Source organism: Rissa tridactyla, chromosome 4 (genome assembly GCF_028500815.1).
Source record: "Rissa tridactyla isolate bRisTri1 chromosome 4, bRisTri1.patW.cur.20221130, whole genome shotgun sequence".
In the NCBI taxonomy this organism is placed as follows: domain Eukaryota; kingdom Metazoa; phylum Chordata; class Aves; order Charadriiformes; family Laridae; genus Rissa; species Rissa tridactyla.
Genome location: NC_071469.1, coordinates 9,590,819 through 9,612,254, shown reverse-complemented (window position 1 = coordinate 9,612,254; position 21,436 = coordinate 9,590,819). Strand labels below are relative to the sequence as shown.

The 21,436-nt window shown below is 37.4% G+C and overlaps 1 protein-coding gene across 3 annotated transcripts in view; it reads right to left on the bottom strand.

Moving 5' to 3' along the window:
• QSER1 (glutamine and serine rich 1) overlaps positions 1 to 21,436 on the bottom strand; it is a 47,345-nt gene that overhangs the window by 9,155 nt on the left and 16,754 nt on the right. For 2 of the 3 annotated variants that reach the window (XM_054199331.1, XM_054199332.1), the window contains exons 2-10: positions 20,918 to 21,030; positions 19,534 to 19,698; positions 12,026 to 15,727; positions 8,881 to 9,176; positions 7,306 to 7,422; positions 6,567 to 6,700; positions 4,043 to 4,254; positions 2,255 to 2,392; positions 805 to 902 (exon numbers count right to left, since the gene is read on the bottom strand). In XM_054199331.1, coding sequence (XP_054055306.1) covers positions 805 to 902; positions 2,255 to 2,392; positions 4,043 to 4,254; positions 6,567 to 6,700; positions 7,306 to 7,422; positions 8,881 to 9,176; positions 12,026 to 15,727; positions 19,534 to 19,698; positions 20,918 to 21,030 — 4,975 coding nt within the window. Of the gene's footprint in view, positions 1 to 804; positions 903 to 2,254; positions 2,393 to 4,042; positions 4,255 to 6,566; positions 6,701 to 7,305; positions 7,423 to 8,880; positions 9,177 to 12,025; positions 15,728 to 18,262; positions 18,389 to 19,533; positions 19,699 to 20,917; positions 21,031 to 21,436 lie in introns of those variants that run through there. The other variant, XM_054199333.1, reaches the window with a different exon arrangement.

The following is a 21,436-nucleotide window of genomic DNA, read 5'->3' as shown; positions in this document are numbered from 1 at the left end:
CTTTACTGTTGTTGGCCTCAAAATTGCCACAGGATGAAATAATCAGTCTGATTATAGACATTGACAACTAAGGGTGAAAATAACCTTAATTCACTTTACTGCACTTTTGAAATCTGTATTGTTGCTTGGAGGCTGGGTGGGAACGGTAAAAACTGCAGTGATTATCTTCCCGTTTACCTTCTCTCTACTTAGATGGTACGGCTGCTCTCTTCCCTCTCCACATCCAGACCTGTTTTTATTATCATGTCAAAGCTGCTGTAATATGGGCTTGTTATTCACACTCTTCCCAACCTTCCATACTGAAGAGACACGAAAGAGTGCACAAATGAGCTGTTCTCGAGTCCCTCTGTCCTGGGTAGTTTTAAACTACTCTGATCATGTTCTGTACTTCAAAGAAGTTCAGACATCTGCTCCACAGCATAGCTATTTCATGTAAAAGTTTATTAAGGTTTTTAGGCAATACAGTCACAAGGTTTTTAGGCAATACAATCAATCTCTAGAAGGACAGCAAACAGATTTTCTTCTGGCAAACTTGAGAAGCTTAAAAGAAAAAAAATGCTTGAAAATGAACCAGAAAGCATGGGGAGTAAAACTAGAACTTTACCTTTGCAGTATAAACTCCTCCATCACAAAATGTTCTCCAAATGCCACATACAAGCATTGAATTTATAGCATCTCTTTCAAATCCATATTCACTTCTGTTACAAATTTGCCTTCTGGGTTTTAAGTTGTGCCTGCATGGTACGCATCAAATGACTTATTTATAATATTACTTTAAAAATCCTAGAATTTAAAAGAGAATACCTTGAAAGTATGATCCAAGCGTAATTTAGAAAGCAGCCTTTTCCTATTGTCATTCAGCATACCATCAATTTTTCTCATGTGAGGCAAAAGTAGCTCATCTAAAAGACACGTAAAAAAACCACAGCAGCTGATTATTAAGAGACAAACAGTAATGAAATACCTATTCAATCTATATTTCTACCCATTAACATAAAATGTGGAAGTAAAAAATAATGCAATTTGCACATAAACTAACTTCAAACGTGAGAGAAAAATCTCTCTTTCTGCATCAGCCTGCTAAGCTGATCTAGATGTTATGCAGTTTAATTGCTGACTGCAATCCCGCTCCTTCTCTGACTTTTCTTTGTTGAAAGGAAAAAATTAAGATAGAGCAATATAGTTCATAAATCTTAAGAGACAATTTCAAACCATTTCCTAGACAATCCTCTTCTGTGCAATACAACTGGCAGGTTTATGAAGACGAGTATGTGGTTTTGACATTCTCTGTTCCATATTACAAGAGATGACCCTGTTGGCATTTATAACATATATAAAGAAGTTGAGGAAAGTGCTTACTGATAAAAGTTATCTGCTGAACCACTGTAAATTGCACAATATACATTTGAGCATAGGCATGCGGCCACAAACGAAAATTTACAGCTCAGTACGGAGACTTCTATTTATAAAGTCAATTTCTTTGCTTTTAGTGGGACTACTGACATAATGTATGGGTATGAAACCTTGTGGTAAGTGTGCATTGACGGACAAGCAGAGCAAACCAGGAGAGGAGAGTCTAAAAAAACAGCATATAGTACAAAACCAACAGCCTGCAACTAAATAATATGTGAAATGATTGCTCTTTTGGGACCTTAATCTTTACACATGAGTGTTTCACTGAATTTTAAGAAATAGAACAGTTTTGACTTGTATCCTGGAGTCCACTATAGCAAATAAGTCCAGACATTTTCTCCTCAAAGAAAAAGTGGAATACAATTGTCTTTGGTCAAGAATTTTAAGATTTCAGAGTTTGAAAAGCAGGATTTTTAATATTAGCAAGAATCAAAACTACTTATAGTTATAAAGGTATTTCTTCACAAGACTGTAAACACACTCTTGAACCACTGTAACTTGAAATAAGTGTTTGCTAAGATTTTAAGAGATAGTAACAGCAGAAAAAAAGAGCTCAGTTCTGACATTCACAGTACAAGCTTAATATAACAAAGCAGACAAAAACAGTATGTCCAAATTACTCTGATTGTTCAAAGAGACAGTGCAAATATACATATAAATACATGCACACACATATAAGTAATTTACATAAAGCATTCTTCAGATGTGGGTATGTAGCTCAAAATTTGGTTTGTTGTTTTTTTTTTTTTTTTTAATTTCTTTTTTTTAAAAAGATACATTGCCTTACTGATTAATAACCTTAAAATCTAATAAAAACATACAAATGTTAAACATACTGTACCATTGCTCTTTTCCAAGGCTTGCATTGTGTCTGGATCCAAGGCAATGCTAACAAGCAACTCCATGTAGCTCTTAAAAGTCTCTTTCATAGCTCTTGTATTCAAAAAGCGAGTAACAAGGGGAGCTGGAGGTACAAGCTCTGGAAAAAAAAAAATCAGAATATTGTTATTTTTTTCCTTCAATATCCTGCATATACTTGTGGTTTTCAAAACTGAAGGCTTTCTCTCTTAAAACACAAGTGACCTCTGCTGGTATCCCAAGAGATTAAGACTCTGTACAATCAGAAATAACACTCAAACTACTTACATGCCTAAAACAGGTACAAACACCAAATCTGGTACAAATGGTACAATTTTTTGTAGAAACACTTACAATTACTTATAACTATCAGCATTTAGATTACTGTATTTTAGGGATTTTAAACGTTTTTCTATTATTGTACATGAAAGTCTAGAGAAAAGGGATAATGAATAACTTCAGCCAAGCAAAGTGCCCTAAATGCAGGTTTCATGCCAACGCAAGTACCTCCTAAAACCGCAAACCTCAAAGTCGCCAGACAGAGAAACATTCAAAAGCACCAATGTCACTTCGGAGCCTCCGTACCATCAAAGCTAATCCCACCTAATTGTCCAACTCACAAAAAACAAGTAAACCAAATTTTACCAGCAAAGCAACGTAGGCATATTTGTACTTATTCTGAGGAAGCTTTTATTTTTTCACAGACAGCAATTTTAAACACGCACACGGAGTAGCCATCAGTACTAGTAAGCATTCTGGAGCTTTTTATAGGCTCCATGTACGATACCACTATTTTGCAGTAAATTTAGCTAGCAAGGCTGTTCAACTTTCTCAGATACCCACATTTCTATGGGTGACAATCACCACCAGGTTACTTCAAATTTTAAATATGGGCAGTTGTACATATTAATGGTTATTTGGGTAAGTTTGCTTGAAAAAAACGTTATTTTAAAGGTGCTACCTTCAGCAGAGGTACTGCTCCAGTCCAGCAGCCCCCAGCTCACCTATAGTTAAAGTCACCGAGGCCAAAATGCTTTGGAAATACAGCAATACAAAGCATGGGAACTACACAGTTTAACTTTAAACATACAGGAAATAAATAAAAAACTGCAGAAAACACTGTACATCTGCTACCACAGGTAATCTCTATCAACATAGTACACTTCAAAAATTCCTTTCTGTTCTGGAGAATTACTGCAAACGTCGTATCTCAAGACATTCCAAGACACCGTGAATATCTTAACAGCAAATCTGCTCAGCAGGCTGCATTTGAACAGCTGGCATTGAGACAAGAAATGAAGCAGCCAAAAAGTCAACTGCTTTTTTCTCCTTGGGTTTTGAAAAAACAAAAGTAACATCTGAATTTTGCCCACATCTGCACGCAGACAGGCATCGCAGGAATGTTATTTTAGACATGACACGGGGTCGCAATGGAAAATTAAAGAAGAATCCAATTCTTGAGACGTAGCTGAAAAATCAAATCAGCTCCTTCTCCTGCAATTGCACCCATCTTTAAAAGCAAGTAGTAGAAATATATTTACGTAATTGATAGACTACATTTGCAGTAGCTTCAGTTGAATACATTTGCTCACACAAAAACAAGAAGTAAAAGAGTTTTAAGAAATCGATTTTGTGTGGCACTGACAGATGATTTTTTTTTGCCTGATGCTAGTAAAGAAAAATTTGCAAGACCAAGCAACGTATTTTTTATAATACTAATTGCAGTTAAGGTCAAAACAGACCTAGGTGCTAACAATAGTATCTTGCTTACCATCCTCATCACTCTGGGCCTCAGGTGAAGAATCAGACTGGGAAGATGAAAACTCTTCTTTCCACTTTTTCCTTTTCTTTGGTGGTGGTTCAGCCTTTACCTTCGGCTGTTTCGCTTTGGGTTTCACAGAAGAGACTTTAGTTGCTGTTGGTTTTGGTGTTGGTGGATCAGGGGTTTTGTTGTTGCTACTACTAGGTTTGCAATGAATAGTCCTGCAATATTTACAGAGATGATCTTTATGAAAATAATTACCACAGAAGTTTTGGCACTAATAAAATTGGAATAGTCTTATTTAACCAGAATATATTCCCCACAGATTATATATACTTATTTCATTGTCACATCTAACTAGGAATTAGGTCATACACACTATAGTACTGTATTTGTGATATAAATGCTTACTTATCCTCAACTACCTAAAACTAAATAGTATTCCAATTTTATAACTAGATTGCCAGGCACAGAAAGTTTAAATTGCTTAATGTTAGTAAAATATATGAGCTACAGGAGATTCGAGCAAATATTAAAATTGATTATTTAATTAAAAAAAAAAAATCAGACTTGACAGACTTAAGTACTAGTAATCAATGAGATTCACTGACAAAGTGAATTTGGGATACTGTATCCATACAAAGATGGGAGAGAATATCCAGGTAAAAATGCCAGAAATGCAGGGTCTGGAGGACTGGAATAAGAAAACAGAGAACTCCTCTCCTTTCTCTTCCCACCACTCAAAACAGGAAAGCAAACAGGAAACTTAGCACCATAAATACAAAGTTATGTATTTTAGGACTAGTAACGCACTACAGCTTTGAGAACACGGCGGGGAATACAATTCTGGGAAGTACCAGGAAGGTTTTTTTTTTTGTCCAAATGGTAAAGTTCAAATGGGAAAGCAGCTAAATGTACAGTGGAAACATTGCTAGTATCTTCTGGAACACTGAGAAGAATTCTAGTCATCTGTCAGAGACAAAGATTCCACACCAAAATGGATGGAGACAATAGACACTAGGATGAGCAGAGGACTGGAAAGCCTGCCTTAAGATGAGGAAGCTGGAAGCCCTTGATTAATCCAGCTTAGTGAAATGAAGACAGAGGTGGAATCTGACTGCTCTCCAGAAATACATCATGCAGTAAAAACACCAGGGAAAGACAGAAATAAAAGCCAAAAACAGTACTGAGAGAAGAACATATGGATACAAGCTAATCACGATCATGTTTTGGCTAAAAGACAGGACTGTTTCAGAGCACTGGAGGAACAGGTTCTGGAACAGTCTTCTGTAGCCCAAGAAGAAAAGAGCATCAAAATCCTAGCCAGTTTCAAGTAGATCATGATTATTTTATAAAATTATCTGATAGCATTGCTTTCTTTGACAGCAAACTAGACTTAAAACCCCAGTTATTTCTTGAATGAAGAGCACTGTAACACTTTTCGTTACTGTTTACCAATATCTGATAAAGAAAACATGTCTGCATTAAATTATAATTATTGAAAATCCATAGAGAGATAAAACCTTCAGATATTATCTGAAGTTGTGAGAAGATAAAATAAGCTGAGCATTAAAGCATGACAGTCTGTACAATAAAAAAATCTGCATTCTTTTCCAAAAGCACAATCGAAGTTGAACACAAAATGCAATAGCAAAACCCTTAGCAAGTGAATGACAGTGAAAACCTTGTCAGAAGGAAGGCGACAGAGGACACCTCAGAGATAGCCAAAGTACCTGTGGGAGAGACTCTTATGGTCATAACACTTTGCAGGATGAGCAGTATATTTACTAGAATAATCAAAACCATACTATGTTTGCCCTGCATTTTTTACATGGCTTGTGAGAGTGACAGACTTGTTTGGGTTTTATTTAGCCTTGGCAACGGTTTAAAAGCAATACCACTGGAATTATTGATTTTAAGGCACAGATAGGTTACATGGGATGACTAAAAGGTATATGGCTTTTTGCAGTGAGGTGAGTGGGATAGGGCAGGTACAATAAGAAAAGTAAAATACCCTCAGTGTGCAAGGACATACATGAGAAGGAAAAACATTCTTGCAACAACCAACTTCAATCATCAACTTTTGGTTTTAAATTAACTTGCCAGGATTGAGAAGAAAGCATGGTACTTCTAGTATACTGGGACAGGATGGTCATTAAAGCCATCTGGCAAAACATACCAAATTTGCAAAGTCCACAGGATAGCAGAAAACAACACACAAAAATTTAAACTCATTACACCTGTAGGCTGCTATCCTTACATTGAGTAACAGGGCAAAAGACGACAGAAAGAAAATAGTGTGTGCAGCCCTAACATCTCTGAAATCAAGGATTATTGCAATCCATGGACTCAAGGTAGAGAAGTCTTGATATGGCAGAAATTTTTATCGCATTTCTTAAAGCAAAACACATAGTTCTCAGTTTCCAACTTAAAGACGACTTAAACTTGAGTTATAATTCTTGTTTATTAAAACAGGTTTGTTCTTAATATTAAAACAATATGGCAAAATGAAAAACAAATTGAAATAAAATACCTTGCTGACTGTACAGGCTTGCTTCGTGGTTTTTTTGAACATACTCTGACATATTCCTTTTTGTTTGCATTTTCAATGAACTTCACATACACTCGTTTGTATTTTGTTTTTGCATCCCCAAAATACCCAAGATACTAAAAAAAAAAAAAAAAATTACACAAGTGTTTTTGTTAGGTAAAATTATTCAGTTTAACAATTTAAAAAAATGTAAATACTAAAGAAAAAAAGTAGGTTTAAAAACAACCTGTTCACATACAAAGATGAGCCATCTAACAGCATTTATAATTTAAGAGAAATTCTCCACATATCATTAAAAATAAGAAAATAAGGCAAGAGGTACTTTAGGCTTCATTTTCTCCCTTTACTTAATCCTCCCCATGTGTTATCCCAAAAGAATTATCTGCCTGGCAAAGGGCTGCCTGTTGAAATTGTGTTCTATCTGTATCCCTCCCATTGTGCAAAGCAGTTGGTTCCCAAGCCTGCTTCCACTGACTTTATTCTGGTTGTGAAAACTTGTTCCTTTACACAGCCTGAATGATACCAAAGAACCCATGCTGGAAAGCCAAGAATCTGCCCATGAATATATTTAGAGAGAATTTTAGAGTAGGAGGAAATCCAAGGATTCCCCCAAGGATGCTCGCTAGGAATGTATGTCAGAATGACATTTTATTTTGTTTCCTAGACTCCCATTAAGGAAATCAGTTCCCATGAAGCTTTACAAGGAATTTTTAAGACTCACACTATTAGTAGCAGCAAACTCTCTCTGTCCATCTCGCACTTCAGGAACAAACTTTTGCAATAAAGCCTTCTGCACTTTCCATATAGCTGGAGGCTCTTTTCCTGTTTGCAAAGCAACCTGTAAGAACATAAAATTATTTGCTAAAAACAGTGCTTATTTTTCTCCAAGGAGTATGTTTGTGCATTATATTTTTTTAAGCAAGTTACCCAGGAATAAAATGGAAATAAGTCATTCAAAATTCCAAACCCTTAGTTATTACAAGCCATTTGTATCAAGACAGTATGACATGAACGACAAGAAGTATAATGCAACCTACAAATTTTACTTTCACGGTGATGAAGTTGTGACAACCAGCTTTGCCTGTGGTGTGATGCCTTAACTCGTGTACCATGCAACTGAGCCACAGAACTTTGTTTTTTAAAACAATATAACATTTTTCCCATTTTTTATTCTTTTGCCCTGTGAAATATTTATTAAAACAAAAATGCAAGAACCACAACAAGCAGCAAAAAGCTTGCAGAAACCCAGGTACATTACAGCATGATGTTTGCACCAATGTGAAAAGAGATAGTTCAGTATGAATTAGTGATCCAGATTTTACACTTGCAGTTCAACTTAACCATAAAAAAAAAAAAAGAGTTTGAGTTTATTTTCTTCTTCATGTAAACTATGTCAAAACAAATTTGTAATTATTAACTCTAATGAGAATTCTTTATAAATCCTACACACAAACTACTAACTCAAAAGCTCACTTTTTGGAAAACATAAAGTCAAGTACTGGTTCTTTTCATGACTGTTTAAATAACTAAAGAAATAAACACCACAAAGATTAAAGTTCAAAATATCCCATAAGAAAACAATTAGTTTTATAAGTGACATGGGAATATTTTAAAACTGGTAACGCTTGTCTTATGTGACAAACCTACATGAATTCATTTGAAACTTAAACTCAAGAGGATAAACACACAGACAAGTAATCAAAAGTATTAGAAATTAACGGTAAGAATATTGTTGGCTATGATAGCAAGAAAAGGAAAGGCAACCATGCAGAAGAACTTAAAATGGAGAAACAACAAAAACAAAACAAGAAATCAAAACCAAGGAACATTTCTATACTCATGTGAAGAGCTGTCCTGGTTGCTTATGGAAGCCATTTTTTCTTGGAATAGAAAAGCAGAACCCCTTCCAAAAAAGACAATTCCAAGATCTTTTGCAAAAGCCATTTCACATGTGAAAGCCTACTACTATCTTAAAAAAAAAAAAAAAAGGTAGTGAAAAATTTCTGCCTTTTACTATTAATAAAAGATAATTTCAAGTTCTCACAGAGGTTACCAGCACGAGATTTACTTTATTATGTATGTAGCATAAAATGGATTATGTACATACAAAATATATTCATAACCTGCACTAGAAAGGCACCTTTAAGGCATCTTGGCAGCATCCAGGGAATATTAAAATAGAAATAGAAAACTAATCTGCAGCATTTCCCCCTTTGGTGGTTTGTTGAGGCTAAATTCCTATGCAGGACTTTTCATTATTTATTTTTTTTTCCCCCACAGCAAGTATTCAGATTACCTTTAGTGTCTCTATATCTTCAATCTTCACTACAAATTCATCACGTTCTCTGTACATGCCCTCTCCTCCGCTGTCCATATTCTCCTCGTCGGTACATCCTTCTATTGCAACAGTTGCCTGTATCTTTGCCAACTGGTCTGAAGTCACAGCATCCTGTTGAGCTACTTTTAAGGCGTCAGCTGGATTCATTTTCTCCTGCACGTTGACCACAGGAGCAGTTGTCTGTGGAGATTCCTGCTTTATTACAGCAGTAGTGGCGGCGGCAGCAGCAGTAACAACGGCCATTTTTTCAGCTTCTGAAGAAAAAACCCAAATTTTACTTAAACAAATTATCAAGGATTAGCAACGTAAAATGGGAACTAGGTTTATTTTTCTTCTTTTCTGTTACAATACATATTAAACAACTATTCTAGGAAAAACAACTCTTCTAGGAGTTAAAATCGAAGCATTACCTTGATCACAACTAAACCTTAAACAAAACCAAAATATTGTAGCTAGTATACCTCTATTTGTATTAAACTGCTGCATCTATTAGCATCTAGAAATAACAAAGGTGAACATTTTAGAAAAACTATTTGATAGTTACAGACATAATCAACAGGAAATACTGTTGTACTTTGTGCGAATAAGCAAATACAATAGTAAAGGTAGTAAGTAAAGTCTTTTTAAATCGGATTTAGGAAAGGGAAATACCCATGAAACATTAACATCTTTGCTGTATGACTTTTGGACATTTATATCATATAATAATGTAACTGGAAGTTCCAGATTAAAACTTTGGCAATATCCTAATAATTTTTAATATTAGCAAAGGTGAGCAATGAGAACTGATGATCAAAACAAAGAAGGGAAAGAACGTTGTTCTTCTCCTCAATGCCACGGAGGCAAAGGATACCCCCACCTTTCAAAATTACTATTCTTTCACAACTGAAAAAAAAATTACAATCCTTTTAAGGTATTACTTTATACTCTTTTATACATATTAGTTTTAACACTTACTTGCTGATCTAAAAGAAATCTAGTTATATTAGCTATAGCATAATTAGTATTACCACTTAGAAAACTGGCCTGAAGCTTGAGAAGATAACCATTTCACAGTTTTGTTAGAATCACTGTTATTTGTTGACTTTTTCACTTGAAAAAAAAATAGAAAAAGATAACATGACATATATTTTAACAAAATTGATCCAAACCAAATTATTTAAAAATCAAATTAATCTGTTGATACAAAAGCTATATACCAGATACATGAAGATTCATTAAATCAATTCCGTAAAATTGCTAAGCCATGAAATATGTTCTTCTGGGATACATCATATCACATTATTGCAAATACGTTGTATTTCTTTGTTCAGGGAAAGCTACGTCAGCTTTAGACACAGCATTATTAGCACCCCAAGCATATTTACGCATTCTTCACAACAGCAGATAAGTGTACAAACACTACTTAACACTACCAACAAAATACTATCTTTTAATATTTGACTTCCCATACTTAAGCACAAAAACAGACAGAAGGAGGAATTATATGAAAATCTGCAAAATAGCAGCAAGTAGGAAAGAAGTCATTACTAAGCACCTTGTGCGATTTACAGTCTTGTATACAACAGAACAGGAAGGTGAATTCAAGGAGTTATTGGTATAAATATTACAACCTTATGAATAATAAAGAAGATACAGTAATACTGTAAAAGAAATCACTGCAAATAAAGCACTAACGGAAATGCCCATCCAACAAAAAAGCTTATTAAAGCTAACAAAGTTCAGCAAGAGGCTCAAACGGTAACGTTGTCCACATTTTGGAATTTGGGGCGGGGGGGAGGGGGGGAAAGGTCAACGCTTTCTTGTTTAAAATACATAGTCAACTGAAAGAAACATGAGGAACTTCATCTTCTGTAACAGACTTTCCAAAATGCATGAACTTAACAGAATCTAAATAGAAATATCCACAGAAGAAAACAGAACAGTAATTAGGATGACAGATTGTTTAGTGTAGAGTGGATTCTGCAACCTTTTTCTGGTATTTTAGGTCTGATTATTACAATTTAAGTTCAGTTGTTCCATTTGTTTTTCAGTAAATCACATCACCTCCCGAGAAAAAAATTCTCCCTCTTTCTTTTAATCTAAAAAGAGAAAAAATTACTTCATAAAAATTACTTCATTCTACTTTGTTAAGAACCAGCCTATGGTTCATGGATCCTGAGAAGAGTTTAAGAAATGTTTCATTTTCTCCCTGTGATTATTTTGGAAGGCAATGGTATTTCTCTTGAATTAGTGTACAGTTTTGTGATTGGCTGGATAGTTTTTAATTGCTTACCAGAGAAAACAAACTTTACTGAAAAGGTCTATCTAGGCAAAAATATGCTATATGTTGAAAATACTTCAAAACAAAGCAGCATCAGTTAAAAGCTGTGAACACCGATGTACAGCATAGACGTAAACAAAGTGAAAATGAAAAGCTTGTGGAGAATTAGTTAGTGATCAGTGGTTGCTGCTTGCCCCTCCCTGCCCAACACAACCCTTCCCGGATTTCATTCCTTTGTTAACAGTGTATCAACACGAAGCTACAACACCGATTAATATGGCTGAAATCAAAGTCAAACGACTCCCATCTTGCACAAGACCAGCTAAACCAGTGCTTAGTTTACAGGTGCAAAAATTGTTTTCATAAACATATTCTGTGCAACTCCGTCATCACAGAAAGTGGATGTTTAACTCCACCTACGAAGAACTTAACCTCTGCTGATGGCAATTAATAATATGTTCTTTTGCTAGATTTGTTTTAAAATAGATTTAAAACCTCTGACACGATGGTTTGTTAAGGTTTTCAGATGAAAATCTTATTTATCATTCTAAGCCAGAGAAGAAGAGAACAGACACATTATTCCAAATTCTGAGCTAAAATAACTTTTCGGCATTACAAGAGTCCTACTTAAGTGGATTGAAAAAGTTTATCTACATATTATCTAACTGTGAAAAACACTAGTTCATAGTCAACACACCTTTTGAACAGAACTCTTAATTATGGGTGCAATTAAAACCAAAACCTTTACCTGAACTCAAGATACCTAAAATTATTTTTTGTTTTTTCCCATCAGCTACAGAAACCTCCTTCAACATACACACTTGTAGTTAACTGTTTTACCTGATTTATTCTTTCTGTCAGATGTATCATCCAGGGCGGACAATGCAGTGGAGATGCTCTTCTGAAGATCATGGTTACCCCCCACAGAATCATCTTCATCAGAAGAAAATGAAGGCAACGTTTCTAAATTTTTCTTAAGTTCTTCATCAACTTTTTTGGTTGGACTTTCTCCGCTAACCTCAGCAGCAACAGGTGCTGCTGCTGCTGGCTGAGGTTTCGCAGAGGACTGCAGGCAAGGGGCACGAACTATTTGGGTAACCGGCCGCCTAGTCCTGTTTGGCATTCGTACAGCTGGAGCTGAAAACTGTTGCCTAGGCCCAGACTTTAGAAAGTCTAAAAAAGATGCGATAAATCCCGTTTTGACTTCAGGCTGTTTTTCTTCAACTTCTTTAATTTTTTGCCTCATTCTTTCCTGATGCTGGTAAGTATCATAACAACTTTCAGAAACAGGAGACGAGTATGTCAAGCATGAGTCGTTTCCTCTTGAATTTTGTCGTTTACACTGTCCACTTCTTTTAACTTGTTTCTGAATTGCACTGTCATCTTCTGTAGCATTTTTGTTTTGGCTTTTTCCTTTGCTTTTTTTCTTCTGAGGGTTCCCTTGAGTTAAATCGTGGCATTCTTCTTCAGTTCTACTAATGGTTCCATCTCCACTTTGGGGCACAGACAGTGGCTGCAATGGACCCTTTGACTGGCTACCTGCTACTGTACCATCATCACCACCCATATTAAAATCATTCTCTGAAGCAGCACTTTCTTCACTTAAACTCTTACCGCTTGAAACAAATTCTGTGTCTCTTGCATTCAGTGTACCATCAGCAGAAGCATCATTATCTTCTTCAGATTCATGACTGATGCTAGATTGTTTCTTAACCGGAACAGACCCTTGTTCTTTCTCCTCTTGACCAAGGCCAAGGGTGGGAGAGGTTATTCTCGTTGCTACGTTTTGATCGGGTGTTTCAATGTGTTGTTGATCAAGGTTCACAGTTTTTGTCTGTATTGTTGACACTGGTGTAAGATTTATAGTAATTTGGCCTCCGTTCAGAGAAATATTACTTATGCTCGCTGGCTTTCCAACTACAGTAGGTGAGGCACTGAAACCAGAAGACACGTGTCTTACATCCATTGATCGGAACTGTGTTTTAGACTCCTCACTGTTTTCAACAGACTGGATTTCCTCTTCGTTAGAAGCTGACTTGGCAAAGTCAGATGGTGTCACTCCACAGGCTGCTGCTGCTAAGATGTCATCTACGTTGGATAATATATTCCTCTCATCGCTGAGAAGTATAGATTCTGGGAAACATATTGAACTAAGAGAAACAAACTGATTTTTTGAATCATGTTGATTTGTCTGAGTAAAATGATCTTTTGTTGTCAAGTGTTGCTGTAGTGGTTTTGAGGGCTCAGAAATGTCCATTTTCATTACTTCTGAATTCTGAGTATGAAGCTGTTGCTGAGAATGGCCCCCATTACTTTGAATAATATGACCATCTATCTGAAGGAATGGATGCGTCACCTGTTGAGGACTCTGTATTCTCTGCACTTGCGGTGATGCCTTTGCCTGTCCTAAACCCGACTGCAGTATCGACTGATGAAGAATCTGCAAGTCACAGGCTGACTCCAGAAGTACCTGTGCACTGGGCAAACACAGCTGATGACTGTGTCTTAAAGCATGAGGTTGAACCTGTGATGGTGTACTAATGACTTGGCCTTGCTGTTCTTGAGCTTTACTTTCATGTACCTTATGCATAAGAGGATGTTGCTGGTTTAGTTCTTTAGCACTCACAGTTACTTGTGTGGTTTGCATTAAATTAGCTGTCTTTTTTATATCATGGCTTAGGCTAGTGATAAGGCCAATATGTTGGGAAAGCTGTTCCACAGAACTGACCATTCTTTCATCTTTTTTTGTTCCTTGAAGAGTAAGTCCAACAACTTGATCTTCAAGACGAGAGTTACTTCTGATGACACTTTGAGAGTATCTGTCATCTGCTTTTGAGGCCCTATAGGATGCATCCTGAGCGTTGATCTCCTCATCGGTTAGCCTCTGAGTGGAAGATTCAAGAGTAGCTTGTTGCTGCAATGACTGCATATCCTGCATTGATAATTCTTCCTCCTGTTTTGATGAGGCATACAAATTAGAGTCAGACTTCCTTTTAACATATGACTTCGTTTCTGAGGAAGGCCTGTTGTTCTGCAGTGTCTGTGAATGAGCTGGGGATGCAAATGGAGGAGACTGGACAGATGGCAAAAACTTTTGAGACTGCGGAGAGGAGGATTCTTGTGACTGAGAATTCTGCGAAGAATGTAAAGAAATGTAGCTCTGATTAGGACTCGAGGCTGGAAGAGTTTGAATCCGGGGAGAGGCATTAAAGGAAAGAGAAGGCGATGTTAATGTTAAAGACTGCCCTGAAGAATAGCTTTCGGAAGGACTAACAGCTGATAAAACTTGTGATTGAGATGAAAAACTAACCTGGGATTGGCTAACTGGAGATAAACCCTGAGAGTGACTAGAAGAATAGCTCTGAGATTGGCTGACTGAAGAATGTTCCCTCGTTTGCCCAGAGTAGTTCTCATTTGGAACTGAAGTCAATACCTGTTCCTCCGAGGAATAACTTAGAGTTTGACTATCAGAAGTAATAGTTTGCGATTGCCCAGAAAAAGTCAACGTTTTATACAGTGAGGGCAGCTTCTCAACCTTGCTGGATGAGAAATCCTGTGAGTGACTGACAGGTGGCACATTCTGAGCCTGGGATGAAATATAGTTTTGGGACTGGCTGACCGACAAGAGGCTTGGGAGCTGTGCTGTAGAATAGATCTGTGCTTGGCCTGTAATGACTGAACTCTGGTTTTGTGCAGTTTTGGCATAGCTTTGTGTCTGCACAGTGGGAGCTACACTTTGAGGTTTGGGGGTCTTCGTTGACCTTGGAGGCTGTTTCACAGAACAGTTTTTCACTTTTGCTGTAGAAGCAGATGGAAAACCAGGTGACGGAATTGCAGACGTGTATGACTGAGCAAGTTCCACTGTGACTTGGGAAGTCTTCTGCTGTGGTCCTCCATTGCTCACCTGAGTAACATCTCCAACTGGGCTGCAGGATAATGCCGAGTGCCTAGATGTATCCTGAAAATTAACTCCACTTGTACTCGTTAAATAGCTGTGTAAGGAATGCTGTGAAACAGTCAGTTGAGCCTGAACAGACTGAGTACTTGAAGGCCGCTGATGGTGTTTAATAACACTACATTCTCGCTGAAGTGCTCTATCGATAGAAGCGGTAGAACCAGTAAAGACAGATGTGCTATATGCCTGAGAAACCTGCTGAGCTCCTCCAAGGGTTGAAGGCAACAAACTAAACTGAGGTTGCAAAAGATGGGGTGCAGATTCTTGAGCAGAACGATACGTTGATGACTGGGGTGGTATGCTGGTACTTAAAACAGAACTGCCTAGGCGCTCAAATGTCAAAGCAGTTGGAACAGTGCTTTGTGATGTTTTAATCTGTAATAAAGGATCATGGGTACTTAAGAGACCATTTGATGTAGCACTGAAAGTAGTATCTTGAAGAGTAAGAGAAGGGGTAGTAGCAAAGTTTCTACTGCTGAAAGTGTTGGGATGCTGATATGCTGATAAAGCAGATGTTGGTGGAAATGTTCCAGAGGTTGGCAAAGCTCCAGTAACAAACAGTTCTGTGGCTGTTGAGGAATGCATACCTGGAAAAAAACAAAAATAAAACAAGAAGGGAAAAAGAGCATAAGGGAGCTTTACAAGTTACAAAACTCTGCATTTCTGTAACTAATTTAATTTTAAGATCTTACAGTGTTTACAAATATAACCTTCTTTAGAATCACCATCACCCTTTTCAACAAAAACATAAAAAAAAAAAAGGAGGCACTTATTGTGGGCAATTTTCAAACTGGAAGTACAGGGTTTTTTTAAGAATTCTAAATTCTGTATCTACAGTGAATTGCCGAGGGAAAAAAAACCTCATATCCTTAAGATGCTAATTGTGGATAAAAAAAATTGTACAAGATTAATTCTGCTTTAAGCCTCAAAGTTCTTTATTATTTTTTATTTTGTTTTAAAAAGAAGTTCATAGTAGAGGACAACAGATCAAAAACCCTGGACACCTTTAATATACCATAAAAAGACAAAATTACACCATAGCAATTGTAATACATACACAGTTAAAGGACCAATCCCATCTCCTCCATCCACCCTCACCAATACTTTTATAACTCGCTTCATGTGAAATACTTCGTAGCTTAAAAGTGAAATAGCTAATGGCCTATGCACTCTGTAATGTAAGTTTCTTAAAGGAGGGATTTGACTTTCAATACAAAGAATAAATATGATTCGTATGCTTTCTAAAGTAAAACACTGGAGTCCAAAATATCCATAGACAGCAACTATCTGCACAGTGCAACAGCCACTATCCAACTGAAAGGTATAACATTACTTATTTGCATCCGGATATTGGTATGACATCCTGGCTTAAACAAGATTTCTCAACAGAATACACTACTCCAACTGAAATAGAAGCGTGAAATTCCCTTGCAAGCTTTGGGGCTTACAGCAGCAATCCATATCATTCAGTGCTTTTCACCTTGTAACTTGTAGGTGCTGGTGATGTTTGCGTACTATTTCTGAAGTCCATGAAAGAAAGTGAAGGCAAGTTTATTCTCAGAGAGGCTTAAAATTCTTGTAAAGGAATCTGTAAAGGAATCAATTTCCACTGGGAAATTTACAAGTGTATGCAAATCAGAAAAAAATAAAGCTTGTTTTGAGACAAATACTTAAGTTAAAAAAAAAAATCCATTTTCATTTTAAAATATATTAAGTCCCCTTAAACTGATTGCAACTTAATCACAAAATTGCTTTGGAAGTTTCAGATGAAGCTGCAAAAGAAAGTCTTTGTTTCTCTATTTGAGTTCAAGACAAACTGATATGAAGAGATGTGATACTGAAGGAACGCCAAGGTATTTTTTATGAGTCAACAATAAGGTCTTTCTGAGTAAGAAGCATAAGCAGTGTTTTAATGCTTTGGTTTTTTCCTATTCTAAAAATCTGCAACACCGTGTACAACTAGGTTCTCTTTTACTGATCCTTACCACTAATGCACAAAGGTAGGGGCATGTGGGATGTGTAGGGAAGTGATCGTGCCTCTGTACTGGGCACTGGTGAGGTGTCACCTCAAGTACTGTGTTCAGTTCTGGGCCCCTCTGTACAAGAGGGACATTGAAGTGCTGGAGCGTGTCCAGAGGAGAGCTACCAGGCTGGTGAGGGGTCTGGAGACCAGGTCATATGAGGAGAGGCTGAGGGAGCTGGGCATGTTTAGCTTGGAGAAGAGGAGGCTGAGGGGAGACCTCATTGCCCTCTACAACTACCTGAAAGGAGGCTGGAGAGAGGTGGGTGTTGGCCTCTTCTCCCAGTGAATAATGACAGGACCAGAGGAAATAGTGTGACGTTGCGGCAGGGGAGGTTTAGATTAGATATTAGGAAGAATTACTTTATTGAAAGAGTGGTGAGGCACTGGAACAGCCTGCCCAGGGAGGGGGTTGAGTCACCATCCCTAGAGGTGTTTAAGAAACATCTAGATGTGGCACTTCAGGGCATGCTCTAGTGGCAGAGATTGTAGGGGGGTTTTTTTGTGTGTATGGTTGGACTCGATGATCTCAAAGGTCCTTTCCAACCATGAAGATTCTATGATTTCTCATCTGACCTGTATTTTTCCCTTCTCTTCCACAAATTAAAGCCTTTCCTACTATGCAGGTAATTTCTTAAACCAGACAAGAGCCATTCACAGAAGCACTATTATGGCAGAACTGCTGTGTTTTATGTTTTACTTTTCTAGGGGAGCAGACAAAAGGTATGGCAAAGGTAGTAAGTTGTGCGCACAGACAGCCCTCACTACCCTAAGAAATCAAACCACTGATAATACATCCCACATATCAAAGGAAGACTTGGTAGGACAATATAAGAAACACACTGTTCCTCTTTCCTCCCCTCCCCTCCATGCCCCAAATCGGCAGTTGTAGGGTTTGGAGTAATACCCATAGTAAAAGAACCCTTCTAAAGAAAGGTCACCTTGAAGACTAAAGAGCACTTGGTTTCCCTCATCAAAAAAGTCTGCGGAAGACAAAGCTCTCAAATGACACTTGGGAGGATTGAGGGATACAGAAAAGCAGCAAAAGTATTAAAGGACAACAGAAAGCTCAGAGAACTGGTAATATTGAAAATAGGCTTACTGATGAGTTCTTAGTAATGAGTACTGAGAAGTCTCTCAATCACTGGTATCAACATCAAACCCGACCCACAGCATGTCTCCCCATTCTTCACAATTCACTGTTAGGCAGGCTGCAATGGAGAAAATGCTAGGACGAAGAGAAAAAAAGATTTCTTCCCAGCTGACAATCTGATGTGAGGATGGGTCAATCACAACTCTAAACACCACTGATTTATATTAAGATTTTTTAACAGACTTGCAGCATTTGTCTTCATCTGTGCTCTCACACACCTGCTTTTGTCCATGGTAAATAAAAAGCCACATTCTCTCCTGAATTTTTTGAGTGGCTCTTCATGGAATGCACCTGCACATTACACTTAACACACCAAGTGCAAACTGTCAATGAAAGGCTTGTTTGACTCTTCCCTCTTCCTACCTTATGCCTCCTCCCCAAAATCAGAACCAGTGATCACACAGCTGCACTGATCAGTTTGCTGATACAGTGGAAAACCATCCCACCAAAGGAAAAAAAAAAAAACCACCCAAACTTTTTCTGTCAGATCAGTGAATAGATCTGATTCACTGCACAGCTGCATAATCACCACAGGAGATTAAGCAAAACTCAAAGCTACCCACAGATGCAGCAGCAACACTTATCTTGGTGTGGCTGTCTACAGCAAGCTCCAAATATGCAAAGTTTCCTGCTCTGCACAGAAGGCTTGACAGATGGGGGAGGTTTGTAGAAGGCAGTCCGTCTGCCGAAAAAGACGGCATGTTTGTTTATTTGTAAATTAGATGACTTATTTCTATGCGACATGCACCTCAGACCCTCTTTTTGAGAGCACCTTGCTCATTACTTCTGCGTACAAAGGGGCTGAAGTTGTTTATTGACTTTTAGTAGTAATATCACAGTAGAACCACCATGAGAGGGAACAGAGTTTGAGAATGAAAGATCTGCTAGGGTGTACAAGCAGTCTACCTGAATATGCTTATGGTGTTAGTGAGACTAATTCCACACAAACTTAGAGAATAAATTCGACTCACTGGACAAAATAATATCCTATACACCTAAATTCCTTCTAAACAATTAGAACTTCTGCTCATGTAATTCCTCTTCTAATATAATTCTTCTGCTAATTGTAATTTCATTGATTTTGAGATTTTTAAATACCGAGACAGAAGAGAGGTAGAAGACATGTAGCCTTTTCAGCTGGTCAAGATATTTTTGTTTCAAATCCTCTCAAGCATGCAATATAATCGTGACAGAATTTTATTTCAAGAGAAATTTTTCACCTGTCTGCCAAGAAGGAGCCCTGAATTGTGGTAAAAGGGTAGATCCTGAAGAGACCGTTTGAGCGGTACGAGACTCAATAGCAGAGAGAAAATTCATAACTGAAGAAGTTTCCTTAGTGTTGCTTCCAGCACTGTGCATACAGGTATCAAATATTCCTGAAAGACCTAGACAGGGGTGGAGAGAAATGACACAAAACAGACAATTCAGATGAACTTGTAAAAAGCTCAATCAAGTAACAAGGATATACAATCACAGTTAACTAAAAATAACCTATGAAACATTAGTGATGTTATTAAAGTACATTGATTTTTCAGTGTTTAACTGTTTTAGTATTGCAACTGTAAACTGGAACTTAGGTATATTAAATTTATGTTCAATATGATGCTTAAAAGCAATATTTAGTGAATCAATCAAATTCGTCCTTCATCTGTTCCACTCTTTACATGAAGTGTTTAAACACTCGTAATTCCTTCTTAAATTGATTCAACTTCTCTGTATTGACCTTTTCCCACTTTGGGCAGCTTGTAGCAGTTTGGACTTTTCTGTAAGACTGGCACAAGGAAAGTTGTTTTGGTTGTATTCCCTGTTTCAAGAAATACCTTTGTGTGTTCCTGTTGCTCACATCTTTCAATGGCTTAGGGCTAGATGGGAAGCACTGGAGAGATCCACTTTTGAGTAACTGAGATTATGTCAAGACTGCAAGGTCTACACCCTGCAGTGTTCTGTGCAGTTCTGACCCTCCATCGTCCTGATTGAGGACCTGGCCAAGAGACTGCAGATTCCAGCCAGCACATGAGCTCAAGTAGCTTTCCTTAGAAACTGCGTTGCAAAGTGAGCATGAAGAGGTCATGCCCTGTCTTCTTCTGACATGGAAACAGGATACCATCAGAATCACAGACAGATCCTGATGCAGATGTAAATTTTAAACTTTCCCCCAGCACTATGTCTTATTTTGCACATGTAAGTACTAGCAACAGTGTGTTCCAACTTGCATTAGTTTTTCTATTTGCTTTAGTCTAAAAGAACTGGCACGATTTCTGCAGTTGGCTTTGAGGCATACTTAACATTTGGCCCTTATGCATAGGCCAAATCTTGAAAAGCTGTATTTTAAAGAATAAATGCAGTTTCTTTAAGAGCCAACAATGTTATTGAGCATAACCTCACCCTTATACTTTCATTTCAACTTACAACATTTTGATAAAACCTAACCACCAATTGTTAACTTTGTACTAAAAACTCAGCTGTTCTAATACCACTTACCACCACCTGCATGACAAACTCGCTCCGATTATAAAATTCATCAACTTGAATCAAAATTATGTAACAGTCTGGGGTATTTTTCTTTAGCTATTTAAGTTGTAACCTCATGATATGGACAGTTACCAGTAGGATGGTGTGTAGTAGAGTATCCAGAAAGCTGATGAGAAGCTGTGTATGTCTGTCTGTGAAGAAGATCTGTTTCTGAATGCGATGAATGTCCTCCTCCATAGCTTAAGCTAAGGAAGAAACGAAACATTATTAACAAAAATACACAGCTATAGATACAAAGTACAACTATGAAATCTCAAGGACAAGCTAAAAAGCTGCAGAAATAAACCAGAACATAAGGCCAAGATCTGACAGATGTGGCTGTGCTAGGACATCACTAAAAATGTTAAGCAGATTTAAAAAAAAAGTACAAAACCCAATGAGACAAAGGTAGGGGTGGAGGGGTAAATCCTTACAAAAATCAAAGTTCATCATGAAAAAGTCTACAAAGGACTATCAGAAAGACAGAGGTCTTCCTAGTTCAACTGTAAGAAACACTGGATGGACATTTCTTGTAATGATTTACTGACACAAAGTCTGCAAAGCAGATGACTACAAATACATGCCCAATTTAACAATTCAATTTCTGATTCC